The 18,359-nt window shown below is 37.7% G+C and overlaps 1 protein-coding gene across 1 annotated transcript; it reads right to left on the reverse strand.

The window, feature by feature from the left end:
* Window positions 1-12,086: 12,086 nt before the first annotated feature.
* On the reverse strand, window positions 12,087-12,914 carry LOC140609999 (olfactory receptor 6C2-like). The gene has a single exon (XM_072785426.1). It carries the CDS (start codon window positions 12,912-12,914, stop codon window positions 12,087-12,089), a length of 828 nt encoding a protein of 275 aa, XP_072641527.1.
* Window positions 12,915-18,359: the final 5,445 nt, after the last annotated feature.

Here is an 18,359-nt window from a genome sequence, read left to right on the forward strand (position 1 = left end):
TAGCTGTGGATTTCAGATGACAACTATTCCATGCTTGTTACTTGGTAATTGATCTTAGCTATTAGATAGCTATTTATGTTAATAGCTATTTAAATTTTTTTATGTTCACCCAGTTTCTCTAGTTATTTTTTTATTTTTACTAATGTTGGCCATGACATCTGTCCTCATAAGTTGAGTTAGCAGGTTTATTGCTCAGGGTTCACAGACATGATTTTGAAATACAGACAAGCCCTCCCCCCTTAGCTCCTGGGAGAAATGACTCACTGGAGAGATAGTATCTTGTCATGTACTTGCCAGGGGAAGACTCTGATACGCCAAACCGAATGATGAGTCAGGTTTATTTCTGCATTCTTAATTTTCTTCCCCCTCTCCCTTCTACTGTAGGAGAGTTTAAATCCTTGTACTAGTTATTGGTATTGTAACTCTAGTTCTTCCTCTCCTATGAAGTTCTTAGGATCTAAAATTACTTCCTCTTGTCTTATCAAAACATTAATTCTTCTATATTAGTAGGAAAGACTGATGAACTCAGTCATATTAGCATTTGATCATGAATTTAATGTTTAAAATACTTAATATATATTGGATCAGAGTTTATTAAAATACAAAGATCCTTCTTCTTCCTCCATGCTACCTTAGCTACTTGTCCCAATATTTAAGAGGCTTACTGACATTTAATTTTCAAATTTGATGTTCTCTTAATGCTACCTGGCCTTTATTTTCATCATTTCTCCTTCCACTTAAGACTTTTCATGGAGGCATTGAAACTACTTTTGGTATTTGAAGCAATGGAGTTTTGCATCCCAAATACGCAATAAAAAATAGCCTGGTTCTGGGATAGGTTTCTGGTTTTACTATGGTTTATTACTGAATTTTTTTTGTAGTCAACACACAATGTTGTATTAGTTCCAGTTATACGGCATAGTGATTCAACACTTCCATGCATTAGACAATGTTCCATGCGTGTTTTGTCTTCGGACATTACCACTCAAGATGCCTAAAGAGCCAAGGTCTGTGGTCACATGACCTCATGGGGGAGGAGGCTCTCAGGCTAATTTTTACAGTGTTTATGCAGAGTACAGTTGATTTGAGATGAAGGACACCCTCAGGAGACCTGATTTCTCCCAGCATGAGACAGAATCAGCTTCTGAGGCTGTAGGAAATCAATGCCATGAGGAGGGATGGCCTACAATGTGCTCTCTTTGGTTCTGTTCCACCAGCCATGGTGTAACTTCTGTAGCCATATCATGAAAGCCAGAATTCAAGTGGGAAGAATAAAATGCTAACAAAGGGCCCTAGAAGGATGTTGATTTAAGGATCTGAGTCTTCACAGTGACCAAAATCATCTTCCTTGTGAAGCAGCATAGGAATCGGGATGCAGTGGCCTTCTTGGCTCAATAGGTTACGTGTCTGACTGCAGCTCGCATCATGATCCCAAGATCATGTCAGGCTCCCTGTTCTTCAGTTCAGGGTCTGAATAACCCTCTTCCTCTGCCATTCCTGTACTCCTTTGTCTCTCTCTGTGAGGATTCCTCATCAGTAATGTCATCCTCAATATTCTCCACTGCCCAATTGCTTTCAAATTTCCTGAGGCCACCTTGACAATATTTTTTTGTTCTTCCTCATTAATATTTTTTATGAACCGTCTCATTATGAATGTATCGGAGGGTGAATCATAGAAGTGGGTGGAGAGTCACTCACTGAGTTTCGGTGGACAAAATCTGGCACCACAGCCTTGGCAACTTCATCGCAGCAGCAACAATTGAGGTTGTCCTTTGTCAAAGACGCTAGGTAGAGAGCTGACAACTCACTCAATATCAACTATGAACTGCTCAGCTCAAAGAGTGACAGTTGAGAAGAAAGGCAGAGGTATATTTCTCGTCACCATGGCAATGTGTGACATCATAGTGCTTTCAAAATGAATGCAGCTGCACAGCAATCACCTGCTGTCTCGACAGGGGTGTATCTTTTGATTTGTAGAGTCAGGCATTCTTCCTTACATCTCAGCTTGAATTCACTGCTGTTCAGGATGGCTTGATAGTTATGTGGCTAAATTTAGGGGACCAGCTGACATGAGGAATTCTATTCCACCATCTTCCATTCATCTGAAATATGTTTTTTAACGGGCCTAATCCAAACTGATTCAGGATGGTAGTCCATAAAGCCTTTTTGCAAGCTATTCAAGTTTGTTTTGCAAATAAAGTCAGTTTTATTTAGGATCGCCCAAACTAGAGACAATTAAGCTGTCCCTATTTATTTTTTATTTTTTATTTATTTATTTATTTATTTATTTATTTATTTATTTATTATTTATTTTTTATTGGAGTTCTATTTGCCAACATATAGCATAACACCCAGTGCTCATCCGGCCAAGTGCCCCCCGCAGTGCCCATCACCCAGTCACCCCAACCCCCTTCCCACCTCCCTTTCCACTACCCATTGTTTATTTCCCAAAATTAGGTGTCTCTCATGTTTTGTCACCCTCACTGATATTTTCACTCATTTCTCTCCTTTTCCCTATGACCCTTTTCACTATTTCTTATATTCCCCATATGAGTGAAACCATGTATTGTTTGTCCTTCTCCAAGTGACTTACTTCACTCAGCATAATACCCTCCAGTTCCATCCACATCGAAGCAAATGGTGGGTATTCGTCCTTTCTACTGGCTGAGTAATATCCCATTGTCTATATAGACTACATCTTCTTTATCCACTCATCTGTCAATGGACACCAAGGCTCCTTCCACAGTTTGGCTATTGTGTACTTTGCTGCTATAAACATTGGGGTGCAGGTGTAAGAGCCTTCCTTTACACCTATCAACAATTTAACCAATTTGCATGCCCACCTCCATTCCAGTAACAGTTTGCTCTGTGTAGTTAAGGATTTATTTCCTGGTTTGCCTTTTTTTAGGTTACTTTTCTTTAGGCAGTAAAGAGTTACTTCTTTTTCCCTCCCATGTTACATCTTCTTTTTTCTTTTTTTCTCCAGTCAAGAAACATTTATTTAGATAAGAAAGGAGTCCCTAGGGCTTGGGCTTGGGAGGCTGGCCTTGGTTTTAGGCCTGGGACCCAGCAGTCCCAATAGGCTAGGAGGGGCACGTCCTCTTGCTGCAGGTGATGAAGCTCTGGTTTTCGTTGGACCAGTAGAGAACCACAAAGCCCTCTGGCGGAAGGATAGAACCTCTGTTCTCTTCCACGTGGCGCGTCATCAGATAGCTGGTTCCTCTCTTTTCTTTTTTTTTAAGATTTTATTTATTTATGAGAGAGAGAGAGAGAGAGAGAGGCAGAGACACAGGCAGAGGGAAAAGCAGGCTCCATGCAGGAAGCCCGACGTGGGGCTCGATCCTAGGTCTCTAGGACCATGCCCTGGGCAGAAGTTGGTGCTAAACTGCTCAACCACCAGGGCTGCCCATCTGGTTCCTTTCTCATGGGGAGGCATTGCTGGTAGGGAATGTAAAACTTCAGGGGGGTGTCCGTGAGTGGATAGGGCAAGTCCAGGCTTCTGGTTTTGTAAGCACCAATAAGACTGACAGAGACCTTGAGGGCTTCCCCTGAGCCCCAAACCATGGACTTCACTGTTGCAGTCACCACCAGGTTGCTGGTACAGAAGTTGGTCTGCAAGGTGCCTATCCATTGGCAGGGGACACTGGGTGCATTGGGGCCCTCCAGAGTTGCCTGGCTTCAGATGAAGCCTTTGGTGTCTTTGTAAATGTCTGGACTTGGGGTTTGGGTTGAGGAGTGGGATGCCCTACTGAGCATCCTCCCCAAGGCCCTGGACCTGCCCATCTTTGGTGGTGCCCGGTGGCAGGCTCTTGAAGGAGACAGAGAAGATGTTGGATGGCTGTGACACTGAGGTCAGAGATGAACTGGACCAGGAGCACAATTCCCTTCAGAAGAGATGGGACCCAGGAGTTAATGGGTGTTATTGTCTAATGGGTACAGAATTTAAGTTTGGGAAGATGAAAAACTTCTGGAGAAAAATATTGCTTTGGCTGATGTCAAAAACATTATTCTATGCACTTTTATTTAGGACTTTTTTTGGCTTCAGGTCTCACATTTAGGTCTTTGATCCATTTTGAATTTATTTTTGTCATAGTGTTAGCAAGTGGTCCAGTTTCATTCTTTTACATGTAGCTGATCCAGTTCTCTCAACACCATTTCTTGAAGAGACTGCCTTTTCCCCCATTGGATATTCTTGCTTCCTTTGTCATAAATTAATTGACTTATATTGTGGGTTTATTTCAGAGCTCTTTATTCTGTTCTATTGATCTGTGTGTCTATTTTTGTGCCAGTATCATATTGTTTTGATTGCTACAGCTTTGTAGCATAGCTAACTTTGTTTTTCTTTATAAGATTGCTTTGACTATTTGAGGTCTTTTGTGGTTCCATACAAATTTTAATTTTGTTTGTACTATTAAAAAATTCTGTTGGTATTTTGATAGGGATTGCATTGAATCTGTACATTGCTTTGGGTAATATGACATTTAAACAATATTAATTCTCCCAGTCCATGAGAATGGAATATTTTTTTTCCATTTGTTTGTGCCATCTTCAATGTCTTTCATCAATGTTTTAGAGTTTCAGGATAAACTTCTTTAGTTAAGTTTATTCTGAGGTATTTTATTATTTTGGTGCAACTGTAAATGAAGTTTTCTTAATTCTCTTTCTGCTACTTCATTATTAGTGCATAGAAACACTACCTCTCTCTGGGTATTAATTTTGTGTCTTGCCACCTTACTGGAATCATTTATTACTCATAGTAGTTTTTTGGTGGAGGCTTTAGGATTTTTTTGTGTGTACCATGTTGTTTATGATGAGTGACAGTTTAGCTTCTTCACCAATGTGGATGCCTCTTATATCTTTTTCTTGTCTGCTTGTTGTGGATAGGATTTCCAGTACTACATTGAATAAAAGTGGTCAGAGTGGACATCCTTGTATGAGATGTATCCTTGGATGACATTGTGCCATTTGAGACAACATGGATGGAACTAGAGGGTATTATGCTAAGTGAAAAGTCAGACCGCGAAAAACAAATGCCATATGATTTCACTCATAAGTGGAATCTAAAACAAGCAAATGAATAAACAAAAAGAGCAGAGTCAGACCTATAAATACAGAGAACAGACTGATGGTTGCCAGATGATGGGCAGATGGTGAAGGGGAGTGGGAGATACAGGCTTTCATTAACAGAATGAATGTCATGAGAATGAAAGGTACAGCATAAAGAATATAGTCAATGATATTGTAAAAGTGTTATATGGTGACAGATGGTAGGTGTACTTGTGATGAGTATAGTATAATGTATAAACTTGTCAAATTACTATGTTGTACACCTAAAACTAAAGTACTATTGTGTGTCAAACTATACTGAAAAAAAATTTTTTTTCGGAAGCTCTGGAGGTAGATGTTGGTGATGGTGGTGACGTGCATGTTCCTAATGCCAATGAACTGGATACTTAAAAATAGTAAAAATGGCAAATTTTACCTTTTGTCTATTTTGCCACAATAGAAAAGTAAATGTTAAAAAAATGTTAAAAAATGTTAAAATGATCAAACACGCCACAAAATATTTTATTTGGACTTTAAACTCTCAATTATAATTTTGGTTACCTGAATAAGAAAATACTTCAATATTTACCCAAGTTGTTATCATTTTTGGTACTCTTTTTCACAATTAGAAATATGCATATATAAAGTTATAACATATTTACACAATAGGGAAACTTTGCACAAATGTGAACTATTCTCTATATAGTTAAAAATGCGTAAACTTACACTTACACAAGATTATACAAATCTAAGGGCAAAGATATAAATGCTTATGCATGTATAAACATATTATAATTTTGTATTTGCATAAATATTCTTTTTTAATAATAAACTTATTTTTTATTGGTGTTCAATTTGCCAACATAGAGAATAACACCCAGTGCTCATCCCATCAAGTGCCCCCCTCAGTGCCCATCACCCATTCACCCCCACCCCCCCACTCTCCTCCCCTTCCACCACCCCTAGTTCGTTTCCCACAGTTTTGGGAATTTATGTTCTGCCTCCCTTTCTGATATTTCCAACCCATTTCTTCTCCCTTCCCTTCTATTCCCTTTCACTATTATTTATATTCCCCAAATGAATGAGAACATATAATTTTTGTTTTTCTCCGATTGACTCATTTCACTCAGCATAATACCCTCCAGTTCCATCCACGTTGAAGCAAATGGTGGGTATTTGTCATTTCTAATGGCTGAATAATATTCCATTGTATACATAAAATATTCTTGGAAGCCACCTAACAAACTCCTAACACCCATTGCCTTTAAAAAAAATGTCTTTTATTGGAGTTCAATTTGCCAACATAGAGCATAACACCCAGTGCTCATCCCATCAAGTGCCCCCCTCAGTGCCTGTCACCCAGTCACCCCAACCCCACGCTGACCTCCCTTTCCACCACCCCTTGTTCGTTTCCCAGAGTTAGGAGTCTTTCATGTTCTGTCACCCTCGCTGATGTTTCCCAATAATTTCTCTCCATTCCCCTTAATTCCCTTTCACTATTTTTATTTTATTTATTTATTTATTTCTAATAAATTTATTTTTTATTGGTGTTCAATTTGTCAAAATACACAATAACACCCAGTGCTCATCCCGTCAAGTGCCCACCTCAGTGTCCGCCACACAGTCACCCCAATCTCCCGCCCACCTCCCCTTCCACCACCCCTATTCATTTCCCAGAGTTAAGAGTCTTTCATGTTCTGTCTCCCTTTCTGATATTTTCCACTTATTTTTTCTCCTTTCCCCTTTTTTTCCCTTTCACTATTCTTTATATTCCCCAAATGAATGAGACCATATAATGTTTGTTCTTCTCCGATTGACTTATTTCACTCAGCATAGTACCCTCCAGTTCCATTCACGTCGAACAAATGGTGGGTAATTGTCGTTTCCAAAGGCTGAGTAATATTCCATTGTATACATAAACCACATCTTCTTTATCCATTCGTCTTTCCATGGACACCAAGGCTCCTCACACATTTAGGCTATTGTGGACATTGCTGCTATAAACATTGGGTGCAGGTGTCCCGGCGTTTCATTGCATATGTATCTTTGGGGTAAATCCCCAGCAGTGCAATGGCTGGGTCGTAGAGCAGATCTATTTCTAACTCTTTGAAGAACCTCCACACAGTTTTCCAGAGTGGCTGCACCAGTTCACATTCCCACCAACAGTGCAAGAGGGTTCCTCTTTCTCCACATCCTCTCCAACATTTGTGGTTTCCTTCCTTGTTAATTTTCCCCATTCTCACTGGTGTGAGGTGGTATCTCATTGTGGTTTTGATTTGCATTTCCCTGATGGCCAGTGATGCAGAATATTTTCTCATGTGCTTATTGGCCATGTCTGTATCTTCCTCTGTGAAATTTCTGTTCATGTCTTTTGCCCATTTCATGATTGGATTGTTTGTTTCTTTGGTGTTGAGTTTAATAAGTTCTTTATAGATCTTGGAAACTAGCCCTTTATCTGGTATGTCATTTGCAAATATCTTCTCCCATTCTGTAGGTTGTATTTTAGTTTTGTTGACAGTTTCTTTTGCTGTGCAGAAGCTTCTTATCTTGATGAAGTCCCAATAGTTCATTTTTGCTTTTGTTTCTCTTGCCTTCATGGATGTATCTTGCAAGAAGTTATTGTGGCTTAGTTCAAAAAGGGTGTTGCCTGTGTTCTCCTCTAGGATTTTGATGGAATCTTGTCTCACATTTAGATCTTTCATCCATTTTGAGTTTGTCTTTGTGTATGGTGTAAGAGAATGGTCCAATTGCATTCTTCTGCATGTGGCTGTCCAATTTTCCCAGCACCATTTATTGAAGAGACTTTCTTCCAGTGGATAGTCTTTCCTCCTTTGTCGAATATTAGTTGACCATAAAGTTGAGGGTCCACTTCTGGATTCTCTTTTCTGTTCCATTGATCTCTGTGTCTGTTTTTGTGTCAGCACCACAGTGTCTTGATGACCACATCTTTGTAGTACAACCTGAAATCTGGCATTGCGATGCCCCCAGCTGTGGTTTTCTTTGCTACTCTTCCCCTGGCCATTCAGGGTCTTTTCTGATTCCACACAAATCTTTTTTTTAAATTTTTTTTATTTATTTATGATAGTCACACACACACACACACACACACAGAGAGAGAGAGAGAGAGAGAGAGAGAGAGGCAGAGACACAGGCAGGGAGAATCAGGCTCTATGCACCGGGAGCCCGATGTGGGACTTGATCCGGGTCTCCAGGATCGTGCCCTGGGCCAAAGGCAGGCGCCAAACTGCTGCGCCTCCCAGGGATCCCTGATTCCCCGCAAATCTTAAGATTATTTGTTCCAATGCTCTGAAGAAAGTCCATGGTATTTTGATAGGGATTGCATTAAATGTGTAAATTGCCCTGGGTAACAGTGACATTTTCACAGTATTAATTCTTCCAATCCATAAGCATGGAATATTTTTCCATCTCTTTGTGTCTTCCTCAATTTCTTTCAGAAGTGTTCTGTAGTTTTTAGCATAGAGATCCTTTACCTCTTTGGTTAGGTTTATTCCTAGGTATCTTATGCTTTGGGTGCAATCGTAAATGGGATTGACTCCTTAATTTCTCTTTCTTCAGTCTCATTGTTAGTGTATAGAAATGCCACTGACTTCTGGGCATTGATTTTGTATCCTGCCACACAGCTGAATTGGTGTATGAGTTCTAGCAATCTTGGGGTGGAGTCCTTTGGGTTTTCTATTTACAGTGTCATATCATCTGCGTAGAGGTAGACTTTGACATCTTTGCCAATTTAAATGCCTTTTTTTTGTATGATTGCTGAGGCTAGGACTTCTAGTATTATCTTGAATAGCCGTAGTGAGGGTGGACATCCCTGTCTTGTTCCTGATCTTAGGGGAAAGGCTCCCAGTGTTTCCCCATTGAGAATGATATTTTCTGTGGGCTTTTTGTAGATGGCTTTTAAGATGCTGAGGAATGTTCCCTCTATCCCTACACTCTGAAGAGTTTTGATCAGGAATGGATGATGTATTTTGTCAAATGTTTTCTCTGCATCTATTGAAAGGATCCTATGGTTCTTGTTTTTTCTCTTGCTATGATTAGTCACATTGATTGCTTTATGAGTGTTGAACCAGCCTTGCATCCCGGGGATAAATCCCACTTGGTCATGGTGAATAATCTTCTTAATGTATTGTTGGATCCTTTTGGCTAGTATCTTATTGAGAATTTTTGTATGTGTGTTCATCATGGATATTGGTCTATAATTCTTTTTGGTGGGGTCTTTGTCTGGTTTTGGAATTAAGGTGATGTTGGCCTCATAGAACGAGTTTGGAAGTATTCCATCTCTTTCTATCTTTCTGAAAAGCTTTAGTAGAATAGGTATGGTATCATGTTTAAATGTTTGATAGAACTCCCCTGGGAAGCCATCTGGCCTTGGACTTTTGTGTCTTGGGAGGTTTTTGATGACTGCTTCAATTTCCTCCCCACTTATCGGCCTGTTCAGGTTTTCTATTTCTTCCTGTTCCAGTTTTGGTAGTTTGTGGTTTTCCAGAAATGGGTCCATTTCTTTTAGATTGCCTAACTTATTGGCATAAAGCTGCTCATAATCAGTTTTAATATCATTTGTATTTCCTTGGTATTGGTGGTGCTCTCTCCTTTCTCATTCATGATTTTATTAATTTGAGTCTTTTCTCTCTTCTTTTTAATAAGGCTGACTAATGGTTTATCTATCTTATTAATTCTTTCAAGGAACCAACTCCTGGTTTTGTTAATCTGTTCCACAGTTCTGGTCTCTATTTCATGGAGTTCTTTTTTTTAAGATTTATTTATTTATTTATTTATTTATTTGTTTATTTATTTATTTATTTTTCTAATTGATACAACCATTCTATCTATATTTTTCTTATAAAGTATAGTTTTCATCTCTATAAGTTTGATTTGGATCTTTTTAATATTTTTCTCTTTTTACTTAATATGTTCAATCTTTCTTCACTCTTCATCAATATACAAAGTATAGTCATTACCGTTTTAACCATTTTATTTTAATTATATTATCTTTTACATTTGAGTTCTATTTGTATAGCTTGGTCTCATGATAAGTTGCATTTTCCTGCTTATTTGCATGCCTGGTGAATTTTAATTGTGTCAGGCTTTATGAATTTGCCTTCTTGAATGCTGTATGTATTTTTATCCCTATGAAGATTCTTTAGCTTTATTCTGGTATCATTTGAATTGCTTGGAAACAGTTTTGTCCTTTCAGATGGACAAAAGTTTTGTCCTTTCAGATGTCCTTTCAGTTTTGTCCTTGTTCATATGTGTTCGATTGGACTAGAGTAGCATTTAGCCTAGTCATTTCCTTCCCCAAACTGAGGCAAATCTTTCTGAATAATACCCAGTAAATTATGACATTTTCTTTTTCTTTTTTTAAAGATTTTATTTATTTATTCATTACAGAGAGAGAGAGAGAGAGAGAGAGAGAGAGAGAAGCAGGCTCCGTGCAGGGAGCCTGACGTGGGACTTGATCCCGGATCTCCTGACCAGTATTCAGCTGAATGCTCATGATGGAGCCATCTGTAGATCACCAGATATCTTTTTGTATGCCTATTCCACCTCTTGGTATTCTTTCTCATGAACTTTAGAGTGGTATCTCTTGGTACTTTCTGGAGTACCACCTACATCTTCTTAACTCTGCCAGACTGATTGACTTTGCATGGGTCTGCCCATCACTATCTTCAGAAAGTAAGCTGAAGTAATCACCTCTCAGGTATCACTTCCCTTTTTTGCCTGATGTCAGTTTTCTGGAAAATGTTGGCTTAAATTTATAGTGGTTTGAATTGGAAGAGAATATATGCCCCCAGTTACTCCATTTTATCTTGAGCTTATTATATTTTTGTGCTCTTTTCCTTAATATAAAACACTCTGTAAAGTTCTAGATTTTTGAAAATCTAGAATGATTAATAATCATAACTTGCTTCTTTGCTTATTCTAAATATTCGTGTAAACATTTATTTTCCTTAGTTATGGTTAAATTTTATTTTCTCTTATAACTCTTTTTATTTGGGGACATTGTATGTTTTGTCCCTCACCTTACAAAATGAGTAGTACTGTTTGCTACCTAATAGATGTTTATTATTATTATTATTATTACTATTATTATTATTAATTATTTGGGGTAGATATTGATGGCAGGAATAGCAGGGAAGGTAGGAGATGAAATGCTATCCAAGATCTTGCAGTCTAGCTTAGACAAGTCAAACACCCATTAAATGCTAATTTGTAGAAATATCCATAATACTTTGCTGTCCTCATATTAGTAGATGGGTTTTGTCATCTCTTGAGTGTGTACTGCCATTATGGCTTGCTTTTATCAAGTAGCTACTATCATTGAATATTTTAGTGGGATATGAGAGCTATAACTTTGGTTATTTTGAAGTATCTGGAGAACTTGGAGAAAGAGAAGTGATTGTCTCACAATTTTAAATTTCCATCTCAAGGTATGGAAAAAGGTTAGAAAACTCTGACTTCCTTAAAATAAATCATATATCTCCTATAACTACAGGATTGAAACTTTTTGAAACCAACTCAAGTCTAATCATGTGGTTGCAAATTGAATTCATAATCTCCAGGGGTTACTTGAGGACACATGTGAGTAGATTTTACTGAAAGCCTCAGAAAAGCAGACATTTATTATCCGTCTTAAGAGTTTGATCTCCTCTTGCTTGAAAAATATATAAGTTTTGAAGTAATTTTCTTGCAGGTTAATGGTGAACTTGGTCAAGACTCACCCCACCTTCTCTCATTGCTTGATACCTAATAACAGGCTCAAGTTCAAACAGACTCCAGGGTGTTGGATACACATTATGATATAGAAGGAAGTAACATGCACACTAAAAGAATTTCATGACAGCTAATTTATATCAACTAAAACCTATGGAACATCTATGGGAATAGATCATAAGAGTTATGTAATCATGGTAAAATGAGAAGTAACAATGGATGTTTTTAATATAAAAATATTTTTAGTTTTCTAATCCTTTGAAAGAAATGCCATCTTTTTAATTGAGTCCTTAAAGGCTTGTTTGACTTGCTTATTCCGTAGTGTATAAATGAAAGGGTTCATCAAAGGGATGATTGAGGTATTGAGCAATGAAGATGAAGATGCAACTTCCATAGGTGATGGAAATTACAATCATATGGGAAGAACAAGTGAAGAAAGCCTTCTTCCTTTGCTGAGCTGAAGGGAGTCTTAAAATGGTCTTGACAATATATGTGTATGACACAAATACACAGACTAATGTGACTATGAGGGTCAACACAGCCATGATTAAAACAAGTTGCTCTACAAATTGAGCGTCTGAGCATACAATATTCAGGAGAGGATATGCATCACAACCAAAATGGTCAATGAGATTGGAGTTACAGAAATCTAGCTGAACTCCCAGGATAAGTGGTGGGAGTATGACAATTAAGCCAATCAGCCAACAGCAAAGGACAAGAATTGTGCATCCTCTTTCATTCATGATGATAGTGTAGTGCAAGGGCTTGCAGATGGCAACATAGCAGTCATAGCACATGGCGGTTAGAAGAAAAAATTCTGTTGCTCCAATGAGGATAACAAAAAATAATTGGATGACACAAGCATTATAGGTAACACTTTTGTCCCCAGTTGTCAGGCTGTATAAGAATCGAGGAACACAGACAGTTGTAAATATTATTTCTAAGATGGAAAAATTCCGAAGGAAAAAGTACATGGATGTTTTGAGGTGAGAGTCTACAAGAGTGAGGAGGATAATGATTAGATTTCCAGCAACAGTGAAAATGTAGGTTAAAAACAGAAATAATGAAAGAAAAACCTGTAGTCGTGGATCATCTGTTAATCCTAGCAGGATGAATGTTATTGCAGAATGATTTTTCATTACTGACTTCAGATATATAATGAGTCTGTATTATTAAGTTACAAACCTTGAATCTGAGGAATAGAATATAAAAGTAATATATCAATAAGCTATTTAGAGAAAAGTAGTCCAGCAAGCTAGTAGAAGTGTATTTTAGAACTTTTATTTGATTGTCAGTAATCTGGTGTAGAAGTGATTGCATCATGCTTCATTTCCCTGGACTCTGCTTTACCTTGGTCTTCAGAATATGGTTTATAGAAAACATCCCTCTGAAATTTAATTTCCACTCCAGTTATAGGACCAATTTAAAAGTATACAGAAAATACCACAAGGATTTCACAGTCTCCTGAGATTAGAGCCAGCCATCTTGGTATTTTTAGTCCTCAGTGTAGAGTAGGAAATTCATAAATGTTAATAAATAGAATAATATGTATACAATTTTTATTTCCCACCTGTCAGGACAGCATATCAGCAAGTCATTCTCATAGGCTATAATAGTATAATACCACCAGTGTCTTAGTTGTATTATTTCCATGCTTTGCAACACTCCTTCCTTTAAATAATTACTTAACCCCTCCCCCCCCAAATCCTGGAAAAGTCTCTACTGTGTGGGTGAACTGGGAACAGTATTACAGAGTTACCATGAAATTTCTTGAGTCTCATACTTCTCCAGAATTTCTTCTTTGCTCTCTTTTTATAATAGACTGAAATATTCGAGTCTTTGTCCTTCTCCTGTATCAGTTTGATCAGTCTCTCTTTTGTTTCCTCTCCTGAATTCCACTTTCAACATCCATCTGTTCTCTAGCATCCCACCCATCCCAAACCTTCCCAGAATAATGACAAGTGAGATGTTCTGATGTCCTTCCCAGAGAACAGAGTCCTGTCCTTAGGCTTCCATGATCCATATTGGGATTGTGTAGCTTACACATAGATGTTTCAGCTTCCAAATGCCTTCTAAGTCTACTTGCCATCTGCAATAATAACATAAAATCTAGATCCTTCAAGGTGATCAGACATAAGGGAATACCACTTGGGTGAGGAGTTGACTTCTTTGCCTTTGTTCCATTCTCTGAAGACTTGGGAATGCCAAGGGAATTGCTATCCCTATCGTTGGTCCTCAGCACTCTGGCCCAAGGATAGACTCAGCCCGTACTTATTTCCCCAAAGGACAGTTATTATTAGGCATTAATCCTTAAGAAGGCTTAAATATGACACAGAGAATAAAGAAATCTGGTTATTAGGTGTGGATATTCTTAAAAACTGAAAAATAGCCATCTTTTTGAGTTTCCCTACAAAACTGTCTCCCTGTGATGCTTCTTTTGAAGATCCTGTCAAAGAAATGATTGTCACCACCTTCCAGGAAGCCACTGAGTACTTTCTCATTTCTCACATTCCCTACCTATTCATGTACCCTTCCCAGCAATTGTGGCAATACTAAGAAGTGTCAGAGCTGGAATTACTGACCCAGGTCAAACCGGATTAAAATTAAAGTGTTTCCGGGAAATCGATAATTTTAAGATTTTGGGCAATTGCTTATCTTTAGACCATTCTAATAATCACAAGTTAATTAAAATGTTAGATTTTTTTAATGTTTCCTAGCCAAAAAGTATGTCTGGGGCATCTGGGTTTCTTCAATAAATGACTAGAATGAAATCTCATGAGTCACCAATTATATTGTAATATAAATGTTCTTTTAGTGTGCTGCTCTAAGATATTCCTCACAAAATGTCTTAAGCGTTGTTTCCCTTTGTGCTTAGAGAAGGCATCATTTTTTTTTCCCATTGAGAAGCGTTGCCACAGTGTGACAGGCATTATAGATGCACCATAATAGAAGGCTGCTGACCTAGACTTATGTGATAAAGAGTGTCAGCAAATAAATAATGCATGCTGATTCAAGATTGCTTTCTTGGACTAAGACATAAAAATTTCCTAAGAGCCACACATATTTTTCGTGTTGGCCAATACACTGACACCCCAATTAATATCACTGGATGGCGCACCATTACGTATCATAAAAATATATAATCTTGTGCCCTAAATTCAGAAGAAATGGCTGAAATAAAATTTGTAAATACCTTCACATCATTGGATGACTACTTTAAGAAGAAGGACTAGCACAAAGAAATTATATTAAATATTAAGTTTTAGGCCATGTCTATTTTACTTTCTGCTATCAAGGATAATTTTAAATTATAGAGACTTGTTATTTATTATTTTTCCCTTTACTTATTCAAAATTATTTATTTATTTTAGACAGAGAGTGAGCAAGCAGGGGGAGGAACGGAGGGAGAAGGAGAGGGAGAATTCTCAAGCAGACTTCCCGCTGAGCATAGAGCTCTACTGAGGCTTGATCCTAGGACCCCAAGACCATGACCTGAGCTGAAATCAAGTCAGATGCTTGACCAACTGGACTACCCATTGCCCCATTATTTTTTCCTTAAATGTTTCTTTCAAACATTACTTGTTTGAATCCTCTATAATAAAATATGAGCCTAGTAAATGAATATTTACTTGTTTTATTATATTTTATAAAAATAATATATTGAAAATAACATTTGATGCTTTTCTCATTTAACCTCACTTTATCCATTCAATTATTTTCAAGCACTGATGTATTTTCCTCATGTTATTAAATATTCTTCAAAATTCAATTTTACTTGCTTGTCATATCTCAACATATAAGGAACAAAATGATAAAATTAATAGTTTTTTTGGCAGCTTCCACATGACCTTTATTAGAAAGACTCAATTTTACACTAAGGAGCCCGATGTGGGACTCCAACCTGGGACTCCATGATCACGCCCTGAGCCCAAGTCAGACGCTCAACCACTGAGCCACCCAGGCGTCACACATTTTCTAAACCTTATAATATTTTTTTTAAAATTTTTATTTATTTATGATAGTCACAGAGAGAGAAAGAGAGAGAGGCAGAGAGACATAGGCAGAGGGAGAAGCAGGCTCCATGCACCGGGAGCCCGATGTGGGATTCGATCCGGGGTCTCCAGGATCGCGCCCTGGGCCAAAGGCAGGCGCCAAACTGCTGCGCCACCCAGGGATCCCTAAACCTTATAATATTTTAAATTAATAACAAATGTACTTATTTTTACATTTTTGTGCTATTTGATTGAACATATCAGTAAAAAAAACAGTGAATATCAGAGTCTCCAAATCCTACAATGTAGTTTAATCTAATTAGCATGACACTAATTATTATTATTATGGATTCTTTTTTGGTACTGAAGCAGCTCAAGATGGACTGGAAATGTTCAAGGATAAGTTAAATAATCATTCAACAGGGTGTTTTAGATGCATCTTTGAAGTTATTTGTAGCCCTCATATTCTAACATCTTATGAAAAAGGGAGAAATAATTTTTGATATCCTTGTTTTGGCCCTTCTCATTATAGCACAACAGTGACTACACTCTCCAGCTGTGTTTGTAGTCTTATTCTTAATTCTGATATTTTCCAAGAGCACTTCTTAAAAATCATGTTCAGATTCATTATTATGTTATATAGAACAAAATGGAAACTCAGCAATTACTTTTCAAATCCTCTCTGCAAATTTAAGCATGTCTTGTACTCAGATTTTTTAGTAGAAATATATAAACTCACTGCCTTTTTTCAGGGACAGCTTTTATACACCTTCCATGAGTCCAGCTCCCAAACATTTAGGCACAAAAATGACAAACACTTCATATTTACTTTCTGGTGGTTCCTCATCACTTTTTGGGAAATTTAATCTAAAGTTGTTTCTTGAATCTGAGAAACACTGGGTGCTAGTGGTTATAATTTTGAGTTAACTTTGGTATACTTTGAAACTCCACATGCTCTTCTGGGTAGGAGTGACTGCAAATGCAAGGTAATATGCAAGGGCATAGAGAATAGCATCCTTTGCTCTTATCATCACCAAGTCTAACATGGGTCAATGAGAGTTCCTATCTTTCATTGAGCTATCAAATAATATTTTCCTGAATTCTTTAACTGAAAGGATGGACAAACATGGCAAGCAAATGCTAGCAACTCTCCTTGACTATGGAAATCAAAATGGTTTGACCTCTCTGTGCAAAGAAATGATTTGCTCTATAAATTTTCATTAATAGAAATGGCATGGCCTTATTGGTGCACAGGGAACAATTAAGTGAACAGTGAAAATGTCCTTAGTAACTATATTAGAACCACTAGTGAATCTACAGTAAATTTAACTTTGGCAAACAAAACAAAATAGAGAAAAACAAAGAAAAAAATTTAACCAGCACCTGTGGGGCAATGTCCCCAGGTAAAAAAATGCAATCATAATAGTATTAGTGGCAGGGAAAAAAAGTCTGATGATAAAATGGCAATCAGATTCTCACTATGTTCTTTTTATATTGTTGAAATGCTGAGGGTCATCTGATGATTTCTGTTGTAGGGCATACTCATATGATCTACTTGTTAGTCTTCCCCATCTATCTGATTATTAGTTCTTAAATGCTTTCTTTTAATCATTAGGAGAATGAAAGGTTTTTTTTTCCTACTCATTTTCTCTCATTTCCCCTTTATTCCCTTTCACTAATTTTTATATTTTTATATTTTTATATTCCCCAAATGAATGAGACCATATAATGTTTGTCCTCTGATTGACTTACTTCACTCAGCGTAATACCCTTCAGGTCCGTCCACGTCGAAGCAAATGGTGGGTATTTGTCGTTTCTAATGGCTGAGTAATATTCCATTGTATACATAGACCACATCTTCTTTATCCATTCATCTTTCGATGGACACCGAGGCACATTCTGCAGTTTGGCTACTGTGGACATTGCTGCTATAAACATCGGGGTGCAGGTGTCCCAGCATGTCACTGCATCTGTATCTTTGGGGTAAATCCCCAGCAGGGCAATTGCTGGGTCGTGGGGCAGATCTATTTTTAACTCTTTAAAGAACCTCCACACAGTTTTCCAGAGTGGCTGCACCAGTTCACATTCCCACCAACAGTGCAGGAGGGTTCCCCTTTCTCCACATCCTCTCCAACATTTGTTGTTTCCTGTCTTGTTAATTTTCCCCATTCCCACTGGTGTGAGGTGGTATCTCATTGTGATTTTGCTTTGTGTTTCTCTGATGGCCAGTGATGCAGAGCATTTTCTCATGTGCTTGTTGGCCAAGGCTAGGTCTTCCCCTGTGAAATTTCTGCTCATGTCTTTTGCCTATTTCATGGATGGATTGTTTGTTTCTTTGCTGTTGAGTTTCATAAGTTCTTTATAGATCTTGGATAGTAGCCCTTTAACAGATGGGTGATTTGCAAATATCTTCTCCCATTCTGTAAGTTGTCTTTGAGTTTTGTTGACTGTGACTGTTTTGTTTTGTTTTTTTTTTTTTTTTTTTTTTTTTTGCTGTGCAGAAGCTTTTTGTCTTGATGAAGTCCCAATAGTTCATTTAGCTTTTGTTTCTCTTGCCTTCATGGATGTATCTTTCAGGAAGTTGCTGTGGCC

This window comes from Canis lupus, chromosome 2 (genome assembly GCF_048164855.1).
Source record: "Canis lupus baileyi chromosome 2, mCanLup2.hap1, whole genome shotgun sequence".
In the NCBI taxonomy this organism is placed as follows: domain Eukaryota; kingdom Metazoa; phylum Chordata; class Mammalia; order Carnivora; family Canidae; genus Canis; species Canis lupus.

Coding starts and splice junctions, on each gene's coding strand:
- LOC140609999 (XM_072785426.1), bottom strand. CDS start 12,914: ATGAAAAATCATTCTGCAATAACATTCATCCTGCTAGGATTAACAGAT.